General features: G+C 38.0%; 1 protein-coding gene across 3 annotated transcripts; it reads right to left on the bottom strand.

The window, feature by feature from the left end:
- Window positions 1–1,267: 1,267 nt before the first annotated feature.
- Window positions 1,268–10,012, bottom strand: prkacba (protein kinase, cAMP-dependent, catalytic, beta a). 3 transcript variants are annotated; one of them, XM_030783780.1, is made up of 11 exons: window positions 9,967–10,012; window positions 6,623–6,631; window positions 5,453–5,514; window positions 5,219–5,347; window positions 4,366–4,464; window positions 3,955–4,037; window positions 3,672–3,798; window positions 2,984–3,079; window positions 2,742–2,864; window positions 2,148–2,312; window positions 1,268–1,732 (listed from the first exon to the last, which is right to left on the bottom strand). In XM_030783780.1, the coding sequence occupies exons 1-11, from the start codon at window positions 10,010–10,012 to the stop codon at window positions 1,607–1,609; spliced, it is 1,065 nt and encodes a 354-aa protein (XP_030639640.1). In that variant the 3' UTR covers window positions 1,268–1,606. The 3 variants fall into 3 exon arrangements, with proteins under 3 accessions (XP_030639640.1, XP_030639639.1, XP_030639637.1); XM_030783779.1 differs by lacking the exon at window positions 6,623–6,631; XM_030783777.1 differs by lacking the exons at window positions 6,623–6,631; window positions 9,967–10,012 and adding an exon at window positions 8,139–8,316.
- Between the last annotated feature and the right edge of the window lie 7,350 nt (window positions 10,013–17,362).

The raw sequence follows: 17,362 nt of genomic DNA, 5'->3' as shown, positions 1-17,362 counted from the left end.
ATGAGGTTGTCCCAGATGGAGAAAACAAAACAAAACAAACCAAACCAAAACAAAACCAGAAACAGAAACGACAACAACAGCAAAAACCCAACCAAAAATACGAAACAAAAACAAACAGATTGCCCTTTATCATAACAATGCCAGCTAATAATCTTGGACAGCAGTTCAGAAAATATCAATATTATGTCAGTATGACGACTAGCACAGTACAGTTTATTGGTACATCTTACTAATGTATTTAGAAATGAAAAACTGTCTGACACAAAGCTTTGTGAAATGATTTGAACTAACGGCAACCCAAAAATATTGTCTCTGTGTCTAAGTTCCACTTAAAACCAGAATTTGTCTGTACAGAATAGTTACAACTGCATTCTGACTGCATGTCATAAACTGAACAGATGGAGAAGCAGTGGGAAACATAGCAAAATGTGGAAGAAAAAAAAAAAAGACATGTTTCATGGCTTTTGGGAGCTTTCTTTCTTTTTCTTCTTTTTTTTTTTTTTCCTTTTTCTTTTTTAACCAAAAACAGTTTGGGGCCACAACAGGAATACCACACTTAAAACTTGTTACTACACCATTTCGTAACAGCTTAATTCAACATCAGCTGTTAATGCAAACTCAAACTCACCAGACGGATTACAAATAAGGTGACAGAGCCTATCGATTTCATATCAGGGGCTTTAGCTATATTTGAAGATACAATCAACATTGTTATTCAAAAATGACAAATAAATAAAAAAAAAATAGAATTCATACATAGTAATGTAACACACTGATATTTGGAGTGCTCTAAACTGATACTGTGTCACGGTAACCTCTTAAGAAAAACAAAAACAAAAATAAAATTTGGTCATGCTTTCTACACACATGGCGTTTCCTATATATACTTCATATACTTTTTTTTTTCTCTGTCCCTTTCACTCACACACACACACACACACACACACACACACGATCAAGCGCACACATATATACAATCACTCACACACACACACACACACACACACACACACACGCACACACACATACTGAAACAGAGGTCTGAAGGATCTTAAACTAATGAGGGTAGAGTTTCAGTGGATAGTAGATTTTTTTTTTTTTTTGACTGAACCTAAATATTTCTGCTCAAACATGTAACAGACATGAAATGTTGCTGGCAAGAACAAGCAGCACCAATCTTCAAAAATGTGCAATGCCTTTAAGTCAAATTTATCACTTCACATTACCCTTTTTTTTTTTCTTGTACCTCTCACGGTTTAAGAATCACTGGCCTCTCTTCCCTTTTCATAAATATTTGATTTGTTCAATAAGGATGGAGGTGGGAAGGAGATAAAAACATAACAGCAAAAAAGACAAAGATATGTGGTCTAGAACTCTTTGTGTGACAGACCAAAAGAGTGGCTGCATTATGTGCCTGTGTGTGGGGTCAGTGCTAACTGCACACAAGCGTCATGGCACTCAAAAGATCTCTTTCAGTCTTGTGGAATGAAGGGACAAAGGGGATTGGTTTTAACACGTATGACGGTCACGGCCCCGCTCTCGCCTTCGAAGGAGGAGTGCAAAGTTCCCTAGAACGTAATGAGCCTTAAATCAACCCTTTCTCACACTAAAACTCCATAAACTCCTTAGCGCATTTTTCAGTATCTGACACACGGATTTCCTCTTCTTCGTAGTCGTCGAAGTTGCTTGTGTCCCCTGGTCCTTTACACTTTGGTATGATGGGGGCCTCGACCTTTCGATTATGACAAAACACGCGTTTTGAATTAATGCTCACATATTCATCTGTTTTCATTACAAAAGTATGCAATTTGCTTTACAAGTCAGAGTATGGTAGATGACAACTTAGTTTGGTTTAAGGTACACAAATTCAGAACTAAATGACGTTTAAGTTTTCTGAAGCGTTGCACGGGGAAATCAACGCACAAGTTACTGTGAATCAGTGCAGACTTACCAAAAAAAAAACAAAACAAGACTGCAATTGCATTAATTCATTTCAAAAACTTTTTTTTTAAAATTTACATGCTATGAAAGTCTCAGAAGATTCAGACGCAAATCAGAAAAATAACTGATATGATCAGATAACAATCTTTTGCAATCTATTAAAAAGTACCAAGTACCAAGAAAGAGATTTCGTCTGTAAAACTAACCTTTCTCTCATAGATAGCGATCCAGTCTGTTGTAGCAAACCACTTGTGGTTCTTGATGTCATTTACCCCGTTTTTCAGATTGCCAAAGCGCTTTGTTAGGTCGACCTGAAGCAGATTCCTCAGCAGGTCCTTCAAGTCTGAACTGAAGTGGGAGGGGAATCGTACCTGCATCCGGTATAACAGTAATGTTTACAAATCCTTAACACACAAAGGAACGCCACTGACACACATTTCAATGCACGTTACTATAAAGGGACAACCACATCCTGATTTTGTTAAAAATGCAAAGTCTTACGGAAGGCGAACAACCGAGCCAACACATCGCTTGTAAAACTGAAATCTAAGCACGAAAAATATCATTATTTTAAGTTAGCATTACCAGTTTGATAATATCCATAAGTTATTATCTTATAATAACCAAGTGATAGTTATTAATGATATCTTATAACAACGAAATGATAATATAACTCTATGCCAAACCACTCTGCCTTGACAAATAGACCAAGAAGAATTGCTACAGACATTTTCAAAACACAGTGCTTGAGATGTCTGAAAGCTGAAGCTTTCTGAAGGGGTCTATTTATTTTTCAGTACCTTGCCAGACACAATCTTCTCATAGATCTGTATGGGCTGGTCTGCGAAGAATGGAGGGTACCCAGCCGCCATCTCGTAGATCAGGACTCCAAGGGCCCACCAATCAACAGCTTTGTTGTAGCCCTGGACACCAAAGAACATACACACATATTGGATCAAAATATATATCAGCAACACCCTAACAAAAGCAACGTATCTGGAGATGCGTTTGGCTGAAAATCTAGAGATATGATTGGCTGAACCTTGCTGAGAATGATCTCCGGAGCCAGGTATTCCGGTGTGCCACACAATGTCCAAGTTCGACCTTTTACTCTCTTAGCGAAGCCAAAGTCTGTCACCTGAAACAATGAAAAAAAAAAACCAAAGAGTTTCTTACGGTTATAATCAAATCTGTAAAGTGAACCGAATAAAGTCACGAAAGGTTTTCAAACAAGGCAAGTTTTCAGATGATATTGCTCTGATACACCCTGTACGCTACACAGCTCCTGACTTCTGTGTTATTCCATAAATCAACCTTGGTGTAGGCTGAGGACAGAGAACTAGACCAGCTGAAGAGAAGATATCTGTTGGAGTAGGTGTGAACACTTCCAGTGAAAGTTTTGCTTGTAATGATTACATAACCTGGTTATTCTCATCCTAGCCCTCCAGCCCCAGCCTCTGTTCTACAAACGTCTGTCTCAGCACAACCCAAGCCGCCCCCCCCCCTATTTCAGCTTCTCAGCTCATTATCAAACAGTGGATCATTCAATTCAGTCAAGCCAGAGCAAGACTCAAAGAAAAATGGGGTGTTTCTAGGACAATGGTAGAAAAACGCAGTCTTAATCGTCTACCGATACCACAGGGCATCTGACGCTGACACAACAAATGTTCAGAAATCTGATGGCAACCTCTTCCCGATGTCACACGCCAACGCGGGAGAACGTTATGTACCTGGATGTACCCATGCTGATCAATGAGAAGGTTTTCTGGTTTCAGGTCTCTGTAGATGAGGTCTAGAAAGTGCAGGTACTCGAACGTGAGCACTATCTGAGCTGCGTAGAATCTTGCATGGTGTTCACTTGGAGCAGAAAAGGCAGTGAAAGACATAATAAGCATGGAAATAGGATGCAGAGATATACTGCTGAAGATAAGGAGTGAGGTACATCTCCTACTACCTTTTACCTCAATGCGTAATTCATTTGAAAAGTGTTAACGACTTTTAAACGTCAGTCACCTGAACCTTCCGATTCGTCTGAGGTGTGAGAACATTTCCCCGCCTGGAACGTACTCCATAACCATGTACAAGTTTGAATTGTCCTGGAATGCCAAAACAGTACATTTAATTCATAACAAATAATACAACTACTCCACAAAAAATTAATGTAACAAAAACAAAGATATTGTAATTACCTTGAAGGTCAGATGTTCATTTTTTTTAATTCTTTCAAGACTTTTGAACATATCAGGTATGTAGAGTTTAATTTGACAAGTAAAGCCCTTTTAAAATATTTATCGTAAGGCCCGATGGAAATGATATCACAGCTGACAGCAGAAATACCAATGCTTATCCTTTTACAGTTGGAATAAAATGAAAGATGGAATGAGAGTTTCTACTCATTAGTTCCATAAAACATTGATAACATACCTTGAAGGCATACTCCAATCTGACAAGGAAGGGGAAGGACACAGCCTGCAATATTCTCTTCTCATTTAACGTATGTTCAATCTGTTTCAGCTTCACTACCTTTAAAGGAGGTAAATACAAAACAAACAAACAAACACAAACTAAAATGAATCCATAGAAAGCAAAAAAGAAATCCACTACACTTGGGATATAACTTCTTATATGTTTGCCCCTCGGTGAACTTTTGGTCAGTTCATTTCTGGCTCTGTTTAAGATCAAAGTCACAGTCATGGTAGTTTTTCTAAAAAAAAAAAAAACCCAAAAAATAAAAAACCCAACAAACCATGAGAAGCACTGAACAAGGCTGAAAAAAAAAATTTCTTCTAGTTTTTACGACGCTCAGATTTACTACTGGCATTAGTCAGTGTTGGTTGGCCTTGGTAACATTTCAGTTCCCTAAAAATATTTCCATGCTATTAATACTAATGATATAAGACAGACAATTTGAACAACCATATCCACATTAAACAGGGCACCGATTCAGTGTGTTTTAGTCGGTCTTGAGTTTAAACAGACATTGGGTTAATTAAACGAATTGTATTTCAGAGCTCGGACTAAATATACACACGCGGCTCTGTTTCTGCTTGTACAGAAATGAACACAGATGGAACGGACCAAAAAAAAAAAACCCCACTGTGGTTATATGATGAAAGCAGAGATACTTTCCATTTCCTTTTATGAGCTGAGAGGACAGACAAACGTCTCACATCCTTTGTGTTTTCAACGTCCAAACCGACCCCGGGCGAATTCAAAACCGCGCAGCGGCGAGTGGCCACGCACGGTGTAGCGGCAATTTTGCTGTGTGTATGCGTACCTTCTGTTTGTCGAGGATCTTCATTGCGTAGTATTGCTCTGTTCCTTTATGTTTCACTAACATAACTCTCCCAAATGAACCTGTGCCAAGAGTTTTCAGTCGCTCGAAGTCATCGAGACAAGTTGTGCTCTGTGAACGCGATAAGAGGAGGCACAGTTACAAAGTCAGAAGAAAAACTGACATTTTATGTTGCTGAAGATCCAATTTAAGTGGTTGTCTAAGGGGTTCCCTTACCTGTGGTGGACATTCCCACTTTCTCAAGAAATCCTCTTTGGCTTTTGCTAAGAATTCTTTCACTAAAGTGGAAACAACAGTCCGTGTAAAAAGAAAAAAGTAGACAAAATGTTAGTGAGAACGCTTGTGAGTACTATTTTGGATTTAGGGTCTTCAGTTAGGGGGCAATGAAGGCTAGACTTGTTCATATATTCTAAAGTCTTTGATATAGGCCTAAAGGGTGGGGTTATCTTTAAGTAAGATATGACCAGAAGGGGGAACAAACCATTTTGTTGGTTTGCTTTATGACATAAAAAAACCCCAAAACAAAACAGCATTTATTGTAAAGGCAGGCAGTCTAAACAGTGATGCACAATAACAGTAATTATCAAAAGGTTTTTTTTTATACTCATGTGAATATGGGTAAAAAAACAAACAAAAAAAAAACAAGGGTAAAACTCAAGCAGAGACAGAAGCAATGTGGAGTTCACATCAAACATAAGCTGCCCATTGTCAGAGAGATTCAACAAACCAATGACTGACAAAACCCATCATAAAGTGCTGCGTATGCACAAAACCACATCTATGCGAAGTGTCTAAAAGCCATATTTGAGAAGGTATACCAGTGGACGTTAACTCTCACTTCTCTTTGCTACTTGCTCAAAAGCTACAGACCAATAGTCCACCTAAAGGCAACAGATCACGCTGATAATCACTGTGTGTGAGGAGGAAGTCGTGCAGCAACATTTGAAATCATCAGATACTGCTTTGTCACGTGTTCGGATTATAAAGCCTTAATGACCAAAGCTGTTGACGGGCACACACACTGCATTAAAAAAAAAAAAAACAACTAAAGATCAAAGTTTTGCAACAATGTTAAAATGTTTACAGAATTGTTCAGTGTTGGAATATGGCTCGAAACTTCTTTTTTTTTTCCCCCCAATGTTTATGCTGACTGTTCTTGACTTGGTTCAAAATTCTTATTTGATTTTGGTGAAGTTGCATCCAGTCTGCATGAGTAATGATTTGAAAAAGAGTAAGGCCCTGTGAAAATGTGTCACAAGATAAGTTGTGTTTTTGTGCTTTGCCTTCATTGGATGCCAAAATGTAATCCCTTGGGTCTGGGACAATACAAAAAGAAAACTAGCTATATTTCGAGCAAACGCGACGAAATTTGACTTTTCCCCCCACCGAACTCTTCTGTGCCATCTCATCCAGTTTAAAAAAAAAAAAAAAAAAATTCTCTCTGAAGCAAAGAGTTTAATCTTTTCACTACAGTATGTGAGCGTCAAGCTTTGGTTGGTTTCACGCCTTTGCCACAATCAGCGTGCGCTGTAGCATGTACCAAGGTGTGTGATGGGTAACATTTGAATCTCACGACCACGGGCAGCCTGAGAAAAAATAAGCATACCAAAAGCGTCTACAGATCAGATCACCAAGGGTTTGTGCCGGAACATTCACCCACATGGATGGAAACAAAGAAGAAGAGAAAGAATGGAGAGAGAACGTTTATGCATGTTACAAATACAAAGACATCAAGTTTTCAAACGGAGCAGATGTTACAAAGACACAGGACGCAAATCGAAAAAGTTGATACATATATATATATATATATAAAAAAAAATCCCTGTCTGATATAACTGCAGACTGCAACTGCTTGTTTTTTTTTCATAATATCGCATAAGTCTGTTTCTGAAGAGAGGAGATTAAGACGATGGTGACTACTGGCTGTGGCTGAATTTCTTGCATTTTTGCAAAGCGGCCTAAGTTTAGGACATGCTGATGTTTTATGATGTGTGAGTGGAAGCTGCTGTCTTCCTGTCTCTGTGTACGCAAGTGCTGCACTTAACCACAGATGCAATAGATCACTTCTGTAGAAATGTGTGATACTTTAACGGTGCTACCTGCATTAGATTCCTACACTCTCTGTCTACTCTCTCTACCGTTAAACAATTAGTTTGACACTGAGACACTGAAAATGAGCTGGCAAAGTAGTTGAGAGAGTGAGAGAGAGAGAGAGAAAGAGAGAGAGAAAGAAAGAAAGAAAGAGAGAAAGAAAGAGAGAGCAAAAAAGGGGAGGAAAAAAAGAGAAAGCAATACATGAAAAACAAAATAATCACACAGCCCGTTAGTTCTTTGGATAGACAAACACTCAGGATGAGCCATGCAATATTTCAATACATCTGCATAAAAACATCACTTCAAAATGAACTTGACTTCATATACAATTCTCCAATCGTGCATCCTCAAAAATCACTAAAGAGCTTCTGATGAGACGTTCTGTCGACATTAAGTGATGTATCCTTCCTATAAACTGTATGTTTTACTTATTTTAATCTTTCATCCATCTTCTCCTTTTTTTTTTTTTTTAAACACACGTTAAGCAACATTATTAACACACAAAATATCTGCATCAAAGCTGATCTTTACCTAATTTTGAATAGTTCCATTAACATTTTCCCGTCTGTTCTAAACTAGCTTTCGCATCACTAATGCATGGGGATGTCGTGATGTGTTAAATATTTCAGATATTTGCAAATTTTGTCACACTACTTTCAACACTCTCTTAGCCTTGCACGTACTTGAAACTCGACATCACCACCTGCACAGAAGAAACCACTGTAAGGATGATACAATGAGGGCGCCTAGTTCTCCCTACCAAACTGGGTTTGGATCTGGAATAACTAGTCGGCTTTGTACGACTTACTTGTCCCATCCCAAACGGCAGTGTAATCGGAAACATGCGGCCCTTCGCTCTCCTGTGCCTTCTCTTGGTTTACCTTCAGATATTTGCAAAAAAAACGACTGGCCAATGTGTCCAGCCTTTGGAGGGCAGAATTAGTGCCTTGGGATTGCCCAAATTGCTGATCCTTTGCCTGTGCCATTGGCAGAGACACTTACATTTAAGAAGGGGAAAAAAAAAAACAACCAAAACTTCCCTAAAGTTCACTGACAGTCACAATAGCGTTTGCCTGAGAGCTCTCACAAGCAATACACGCTTCCTGTTTGAGATGCTCAGCCCTGGCGCGCTATAGCAAAAACTTTGTCTAGCCACACAGAGGTAGTTCCACTTCCTGTTAAGAGATAATGTTTGACAGTGGATTTTGCTCAACCCACAGCAAGGTCTCAGCACTCAAAAGAATATGAGGACACCACAAAAAAAAAAAAAAAGATACAATCTTTACATATGGAAAAACACTTTAACACTTGTTGCATCTCACCATGTACGCGATAATGTAGTTAAAAAAAATCTCATCAAGATTAAGGGTAGTGTAGCAATGTTACACAATTAAAGGTCACTGCTGTGGCGTGCCTCTCAGTGGAATGCAGCTAAAGTCCCTGTCCCTTGCTGGTTTACCTGGCTGTGCAGGGCAAAGAATGAATGAAACATGGCATTAAGGGAGTGATGTCAGAAGACTGCCCTTAAGTTTTAAAAGCGTACCTTTACCTCATTTAGTGGTACTGTGTAAATGCTGTGGTTCTTTCTCAGATATAAATTTAGGCTGGTACTTATCTGAAAAATAATGGTGTTCTAAATATTTGCGGTCAGTAATCTGTTGCTTTTTTTCCAGAATACATGCAGTATATCAACATCTACTGAGTTTGCGCTAAATAATTTTCCATGGCAAATTCCGTTACTTGACTGTTAATAAACGACACAAACACGAGATAACATTTTGTCATCGTTGTAACGGTACATTTTAATTTGATTTTTATTCTATTTCAACCTAAAAATAAAGTCTAATATTCCTTATGTTTCAATTATCCGTAGTAACTGACCCAATCGAGCTGACGACTTGAAGCATCTTTCAAAGGTGTTTTATTCAGTATTACAAATGAAAGTAATACTGTGGCAAAACTGTTATGTTACTGTGACAGCTATTTTTCATGAGGCTTGACCTGTATGTGGATGTTGTCAGTTCCCGTATTCTATTTATTGAACAAATGTGTCTGTGACATAAATCTGCTCCGGGAAAATTTCCGAGAAATTCAATTTTCACATGATATTACATTTGATCTGGGGCATTAGACTGTCATCCAATAAGTCAATCTTTGATGTAGTTCCAGACTGTATAGTCGAGTGTTCACGATGTAGACGACAGACTTATTTTGCAGGTTATTTGCGTGTAATTGTATCTTACGTCCGGAATGTACATTAACCTATAGCCTATAGCCTACGTGCACTTAGCTTACCACTCGCTGTCTACTTAGGTTAGCATGTTAGCTCACTGACAACCCATATCTCGGGCTTGTTAGACCGTTAGCTAAACTAACTAGGATAATAAAAAGGTTGTCAGCCAGCCATATGGTGAGACAGTTGGCTAACAATGGCTATAGGGCCTGCTCCTTGAACTACCTTACCATGTAATTCATTAAAGGTTATTAGCTTGGTAGCCTGCAGTCAACATTGGTGAATGAATGGATATAATAAACTGGCTAACTTTTAGCTGACATCTGCTAGCGGTTTTGTGTCCCCGCCCTCCATCTGTATAACAGGCTAGCTGGTTAGCGGACTGCATAGCGTTAGTACTCACCGCTCTCTAGTTCGTTTCCTCTTTTGGCAGCAGCGGCGTTTCCCATTGTTAGGAAGACACAGGACCAGCGATGAGAGAGGTGATGGAGACTATTACTGACAGAGGAAAGATTTCGTATATAAGCTAGCTGTATTCCTTATCTCCAGTCCAGACAGATAGCTGGCTTGGATTTTTAGCTGCCTTAATAGCTAGCATGAATTGCGATGGGTCTACGGTGATGTACTTGATTATTATAGTGAGAACACCTTGTATTTGCTTCATAAAAGCAAAGACATTTTCAAGTATTTTCCCAGACGATAGCTCCTTCACTGACATTAATCTATTAGTGATACTCCAGACAGATGGCTGTCTCTGACAGCGGCTGGATGAGGGACCAAGCTAGCTAGCACAAATTAAAAACAAACAAATTTAGACTAACAGCCGGATGTGTCGTCATGGTAGCCAAACGTTTGAAATGTGAAAATTGCGCCTCTCTGCGGAGGAAAGCGATACCTACAGAACTACATTCGGCTATATAAAAATTGTCTTTGGTGTGGTTGACGATTGCTGCAAGAACAAATTACTTTTAACTAAGTAACATATATTATGCAAGGCCATCCATCTGTACAGTAACAATAATAGAAATTTAGCAAATTTCTTCCTGCTTTGTTTGTTGCAGGTTTGTAAAGCCCTTTGAGACTTTAAACAGTGATATTGGGCTCTAAATAATCTTGAAACTTAAACTTAAACCTACAAATACTACATGCTGTTGCACACATAATTTAGGGTATGCATTTTTGTTTTTTCTCCTCTTGTCATAGAAGCCAGCAGAGGAATTTTTGCACTAACTGTTAATCAAATCAGAGATCAGAACAATACTGTATTGTATGACTCTCATTAAGAGTAATACTATAACAAACAACTGTCAAAAAAATCTGTAATGTTCCACATTATCAACAATAAACTTAATTCATACGTATACAATAATGAATGGCGTAGGCGTGTGCATTTCACTGGAGGACAAACACTTCCCCTTCACTCTGTTAAAAAAAAAAAGGAAAAAAAAGGCAAGCAAACCAGCCACATGCAGTAGATCAGGTATCCAAAGACTCACAACACTTGGTATGGTTCTGCATCTATATTCCAGAAGTAAGAACCACATGCGTCCCTTCTCAATCTTACTCCAGGACGATGATCTACTGGACAAAAAATCTGACTTAATCTCTTGAATGTTCTCTTTGTACAATTTTGCCATAAAGTTTTTCTTTCTGTTGTTATTGAGATTCACAACAACCACAAACTTTCATTGATGTATCCACACCTCCATTGTTGCAAGTGGTTGTTCATCTAAGGAATTCTCTGGAAATATATATCGTGTCCCTCATAACTTTACATTAATATCATAAACATCTCCATAACTGTAGCACAAGTTCTGCCTAAGAATATGCCTCTGTGCATTAGCTGTATTATATGAGGCAGAAGCTGTTGATTCATGGTAACAGTTTGTCCCTACATAGTAATTACAATGTATTGCTGACACTGACATGTCCAGCCATTTGATGTACAGCAGCAGTAAAAACAACAAACACTTTAAAAGTTCAAGAACACACTCTACAGGACCTGAATAACGTGTCCCATTTCAAAGGCCTTTGGATTACATAAAATGTCTGTATCTTCCATAAAAAAGGCTAATGACAAGCATTTATGGTCTATAACTCTCTGTCTCCATCTACTGATATGTAATTGTGAAGATGGTTCAGGTCTCTCATACTCTTGACCTGAATGTTAGAGAAAACGTGTCGGATGCAAAGATGTTAAATTACCATTCTTTTATCTCGATTATATGATTTTGCGATGAAGCTGAAAAAGAGTATAAATCAGCTACTCATTTATTAATTTTGCAAGATAGTTTTTAACAGTGTGTTGTAAAAAATCTGTTTTTAGAATGGCGAAGATATCATCAAATAGACTGTTAAAATTATTTCCTCAGTGTAAAATGTTGAGGATAATTTACTTTCAGAGTCATTCGTGCTCACAAGACATCAGCACTCGCATGGTAACATCAGTTTGACTGGGTTGCTAGGCCCCCTGTTCACTATGGAAATTGCCACTAAAATGGTATAGACTTACTTGTTTCCCTACAACAAAAATAACAAGGAGCCTGTATATATCGTGCCAGAGTTAAAACACCTCTTAAAATCTCAGATATTTAAGAGTAGTCAAGAAACAAACAAACAAAAATGCTTTGAATGAAATCGACAAAAGACCATAGAAATAAAGACCCCCCTAAAAACGAAATGGTTCGATCTATCGACGCTCCAACCTCCAATATACAGTAGTATAGAATACACGCGATAGGACAGGTTCATTTACTGTGTTGTACTATTAGTAAATCCCATAAACAGATAATGACAGGACGTTTCAACTGACATCAACTTGACATCAACTTTCACCAAACAAAAGGAAAGAAACGAAAATAACAATAACAACAAAGCGGAAAGCTCGGATCAAAATCTGTACTCAGGTAATCGAACACAAACGTTCTCATTTCGTTACATTATCTAGCTAACTTAGCAAACTGTACATGGTCACCAATAACCTATTGCTTATGTCAGCTAATTGTGTCTTGTACGCAACTACATGTCTCTGCATGATCATTGAGCAGGATTTTAACTGCTATTTTAAGATTTTTCGCAGCCTGCTAACCAGTTTCCAGTACACACACTGCATTCTGGGATAGAGTAAATCCATGATAGATGCAGATCAAATAGTAAGCAAGCTAGCTAGATTTTTATCGCTCATTATAACCTCAAAGTAAATCACTGTCACACGAATTGCATTTAACACACGTTGCACAGTGCTTTGTTCTGCATGCTTCGTGCTTAGGTTGTGCAGGCAGTCCTTTTAAAACAGCTTGGTTCAAGTCCTATCTTAGGCCATGCAGCGGCACAGACACCTGATTCACCATTAGCCAGCTTCATTTCCCTCATGCAGCAACACAGAGCCTCCGCATCCGTATGACATAATGCCAACATCATCGTTAGCGCCTCCAGTCCATCCATGTAGCCTCTGTGTAGTTTATTGTATTGTGGACAAGAGCAAATAAAACGTTAAATCTGTTTTTGTGAAATACTGAACGAGAGACTGCGGTATAACAGGTCACTTCAGGGCTATAAATGTCTATTTTGAATTCGTTCGCGGCCTGTATTTAGAACTGAGTCTGAACATCCCTCTGAAACCTCGGGTACTGAGTACATTATCAGGGTAACGAGGCAGACGATGTTATTATTATTTTTTATTCACATATGTAGATAAGCCTAAGAAATTTTCCCAGTCACACCATAATGAAGATAATGCTGCGTAATGTTTCGTGAAATAGAGGCTAATTTCAACAGTGTCCCCCCTCCCTTTGACACCGCAACAAACCAGCACTTTATAGGCCCAGGCCGCTCATACGAGTCAAGATCTTTTAGATCAACAATGCTAAAACAATTTCCTAATTTTGGTGATCTACACTGCGTTAAAATTTAAAATTTATTGGTTTATGGTTTCAGTTGATTCAAGGCTTTAATTCCAGCTGCTTTTAGTGTTTTCAGCTGTCAGCAACAATAAAGTGTCTGTTATGTAGCATCAGTGGTCTAGAAAATGAAGATGCCATACAAGAAGTAGCTTAAGTAATGTAAGTAATGTCACTGAAGATACTGGTATGAAATGGAATCCTCAGTATTATAAATGTTGTCATTTGATGTTTCAAACAGTAAGTCTTTGCCTATATTTAAAAAAAAATAAATCTATCTATCTATCTATCTATCTATCTATCTATCTATCTATCTATCTATCTATCTATCTATGTGTATATGAATCCAACAACAGTAGATTTCCTCTCTCAGATAAGACATGGAGTCCAGGTTTTCTAAAACTGTTTGTAAGGATTAGAATTTAATTTATTTTAATTTATAGTCATTGTAAACATTATCATTATTTGGTAAATCACATTTGAAGATCCAGAAAAAAATATATGTATATGTATCATAGTGACATTATTATATATCTTTATTATCAACATTGCATATATATATATATATATATATATATATATATATATATATATATATATATATATATATATATATATACACATAAGTGTGTGTGTGTGTGTGTGTGTATATATGTACACGCATGCACACACACGCACAGGCACACATATACGTGTGTGTGTGTGTGTGTGTGTGTGTGTTGCTGATAATATGGCTATATATATGTGAAATCATACAGATACACAGATTCAGGCTGAAAGTTGATCACAGGTAAAGTAGCTGTCCATTGATAGGAGGTGCTGAAAGGGGGAAATACCATAAATGATTTTGCTTTGTTTTACTTACTGAATCAGAATGAAACATATCGCTATATCTAATAGTATTTGTCACCAAACAATGGAATAATTGCTGATAGTGCCACCAAAATACACATTTCCTCAATTTTTCTTTAACTGTAATGTGAATTTTTTGAAAACTGGAGTGGTGTGCTGCCAGCTATGAAATAAAACGACTCTGGTTACTCATGATATCTCACAGTAGTACAGCAGAGATAAAGGGAATTGTCTTATCAAATCCTCTTACTATGTAATGCTCACTGGCTAAAGTGCTAATCTGACAACTGCTGTTGGATTAGGAACAGCATATCCAAAGCATTTGATATACATCTGAAATTCATAATCGCTTAACCCTATAATCCAGAATCACAAAAGCAATGATTAGTTAACAGTGTTTTCCAAAACATGAATAATCACCACCTTATTTGTATCTTTTTTTTTTAACACAAAGCAAAATCTATAACTGGAAGCCTCACACATATTAGAAATGAATTAGCGTCTCCCTTAACTACATCAGTGGCTAATAAACATTGTTACTGTGTGTAGAATGCCCATAGAGCTTAACCATTATGTGTTGAGAACTGGTGAATGACTAAAAGACAGCTGAAGGGCTGTCCTGCCTGTTCATGTAACTGACATGTTTGGCCACTGGTACTGTTAAAACATGTTCTGTTAACTACATGTTGTGCTTCTTGACTCCAAAGAGCACCAGAGTGTGACTACGGAGTAGCCCGGGAGTCATTTACCAAGGTCTAATTTTAGGTACAGAGGCAACTTAAAACCCCGTGCTTTAAGTGTATGTTTTACTCTCAACTTAACCTAGCTGTTTTGATTTGCCCCGGTTTCTCTCTAAGAAATAGTGATGAATAGAACGATAGAAACAGGCAGTGTTATGTAAGAGCCTGTTCGGGCGATTGTGGTGGGTGGTTAGGGCAAGATCTGCTCGAGCTGGGAGATGAAAAGCTACAGTTATTAAAAGCAAGGAAACCCCCCCCTCTCAAAAAAAAAAATATTCTTGCTATTTTTTTTTTTTTTTCCAAAATCGGAAAAGAGAGATTTATATTTTTGACAGTAGCTTCAGTCGTATTGAGCTGCATTTGTGTTAGTTGCAATGACGTTGCGTTTCAATCATTTAGCCTAGTTGTTATGTGAACATGTCTGACATAAGCTATCTGTGGGCATACAAGTATTAGAAAAGTTGAGGGCATGCGAGCTTTCTACCCTGCTTTATCCTTGAATGTCTCATTCTGGTCATATGCCAGTTGTCCTTGGCCCTATCCTACAGTTTTTTTTTTTTTTTGGCCTAGAAATGAGAATGCCAAATCACAGCCATTTTCCAATAAAATATGAATGTATATATGTAAGAACTTTCGCTATTTTGGACACAGACGATTTTTTTAAAGGACATTTATCATTCAGAAACACTTGAAAAAAGAAGAAAAAAAAAGGTCCTCAAAGACGTTACAGTGGAGCCACATTTAGTGAAGTACTTCAGTACCGTGCAGTTCTGACTTCTCAATGCCCTTGTTTTCTTCGCCTCGTGAGTGTCTTTGTCCCTTTTAATTCAGAGTGGCGTTTTCAACCGACGCAACACACTCACACTGGCGCTGTCTGAGAGTGTAATGATTAATTTATGCTTCCAAGGCTGCTCACTGCTCTACTGCAAACTGTCAGTTGAGAAAGGGAAAAAAAAAGGTACAATGCATTCATAAAACACTGAGCATCATTGTTCTTTTCTTCAGCTGCTCAGAGACACTGTAGCCCTGCAGTTAACGAGAATAAGAAAATATCGTAATCCTTGAAGTGTCAAAAATCTTTGATTTAATGTTTACAAAACAGAGAACGAGGGCTAGGGAAAGCGCTACTTTTGTTTCCGTTTTATTAGACAGTGATTTTTCTCTCCTGCGTGTTCTCCTGAGAGAACCGAGAGCTTGAATGTTAGCCTGCTGTTTGTCGCGGAGCAGACCTAGCCACGTATAATGATGCGCTGTGCGCGATGTGAAAGAACGGGCTTGTCGCGCGTGTGACAAGCGAGAAGATCTGTGAATGAGAACTCGCCCGAGACAACGAGGGCTTTGTTAAACATCCAGCAGGGGGCGACCTTTAGCCTGACTCGTGCACTATCTATACCGCTCTCGGGATGGGGGCTTGATTTCCCAACTCTGCCTCCCTCTACTGGAAAAAAAAGTACAGCAATATGGAGAAGATATTAAAGATACCTCAGATGGCCCTAAAGAAATCAACTGTAACTTGATTTGATGATTATTGCTTGCTTGGTGGAGCTGTCAGAATGATGAATGAGATAGGATTGAGGAGGCGAGTGGTGTAGATGATTACTAAACCCACTCGTTTGTCATCATACACACTGCTATTCCTCACAGTGTTCATGTGTGCCGCTTTTTACAACGAGTAGACCGTATGGTCCGGATACACGTAGAGACAGATTAATAGATTCATTAATGGATTTACAGCAGTTTTATCGGAACGATTGCATAAAGGTCGGTTGATTGCACAGAATCAAAAGTCTTTGTTGGAGAGTTTTTTTTTTTTTTTTTAAATGTATTTATGTTTTTGGGGTTTTTTATACTAAAGTGCAGAGAACCATACAAATATACATGTACAAAACATTCAAACATGTAGGTGGATGCAAATAGTACAGGTTAATTATACAGATAAAATTCTATGATGGTCAGGCATTTTTCAATATTCTGCTGTTTTGTTGTTGTTTTTTACATGGCGCTGTTTTTTTTGCAGTACAGCAAGGACTAGAAACTCTTATAGAAGTGAACTTCTGTGGTGTATTTTCATTTTTCTGGAATATAGCCTTGAATACTCAAACTCTATCTATTTGCTTTGATTTCCAGACATTGCATTATTATTTTTTGGTACATTGAAAAAACACCTGAAACAAACAAACAAACAAACAAACAAAAAACCCACCCCGTATCAAATAAGATTTATCAGAATCTGATGTGAACCTCTGGTCCGGAATGTTCACTGAACTCAACAAGATGGGCCAAGAAAGAGCGACTGAATGAAAACAAA

This window comes from Chanos chanos, chromosome 9, assembly GCF_902362185.1.
Source record: "Chanos chanos chromosome 9, fChaCha1.1, whole genome shotgun sequence".
NCBI classification, from domain to species: domain Eukaryota; kingdom Metazoa; phylum Chordata; class Actinopteri; order Gonorynchiformes; family Chanidae; genus Chanos; species Chanos chanos.
Note: the sequence above shows the minus strand (reverse complement) of the source record. Positions and strands in the feature narration are given on the sequence as shown.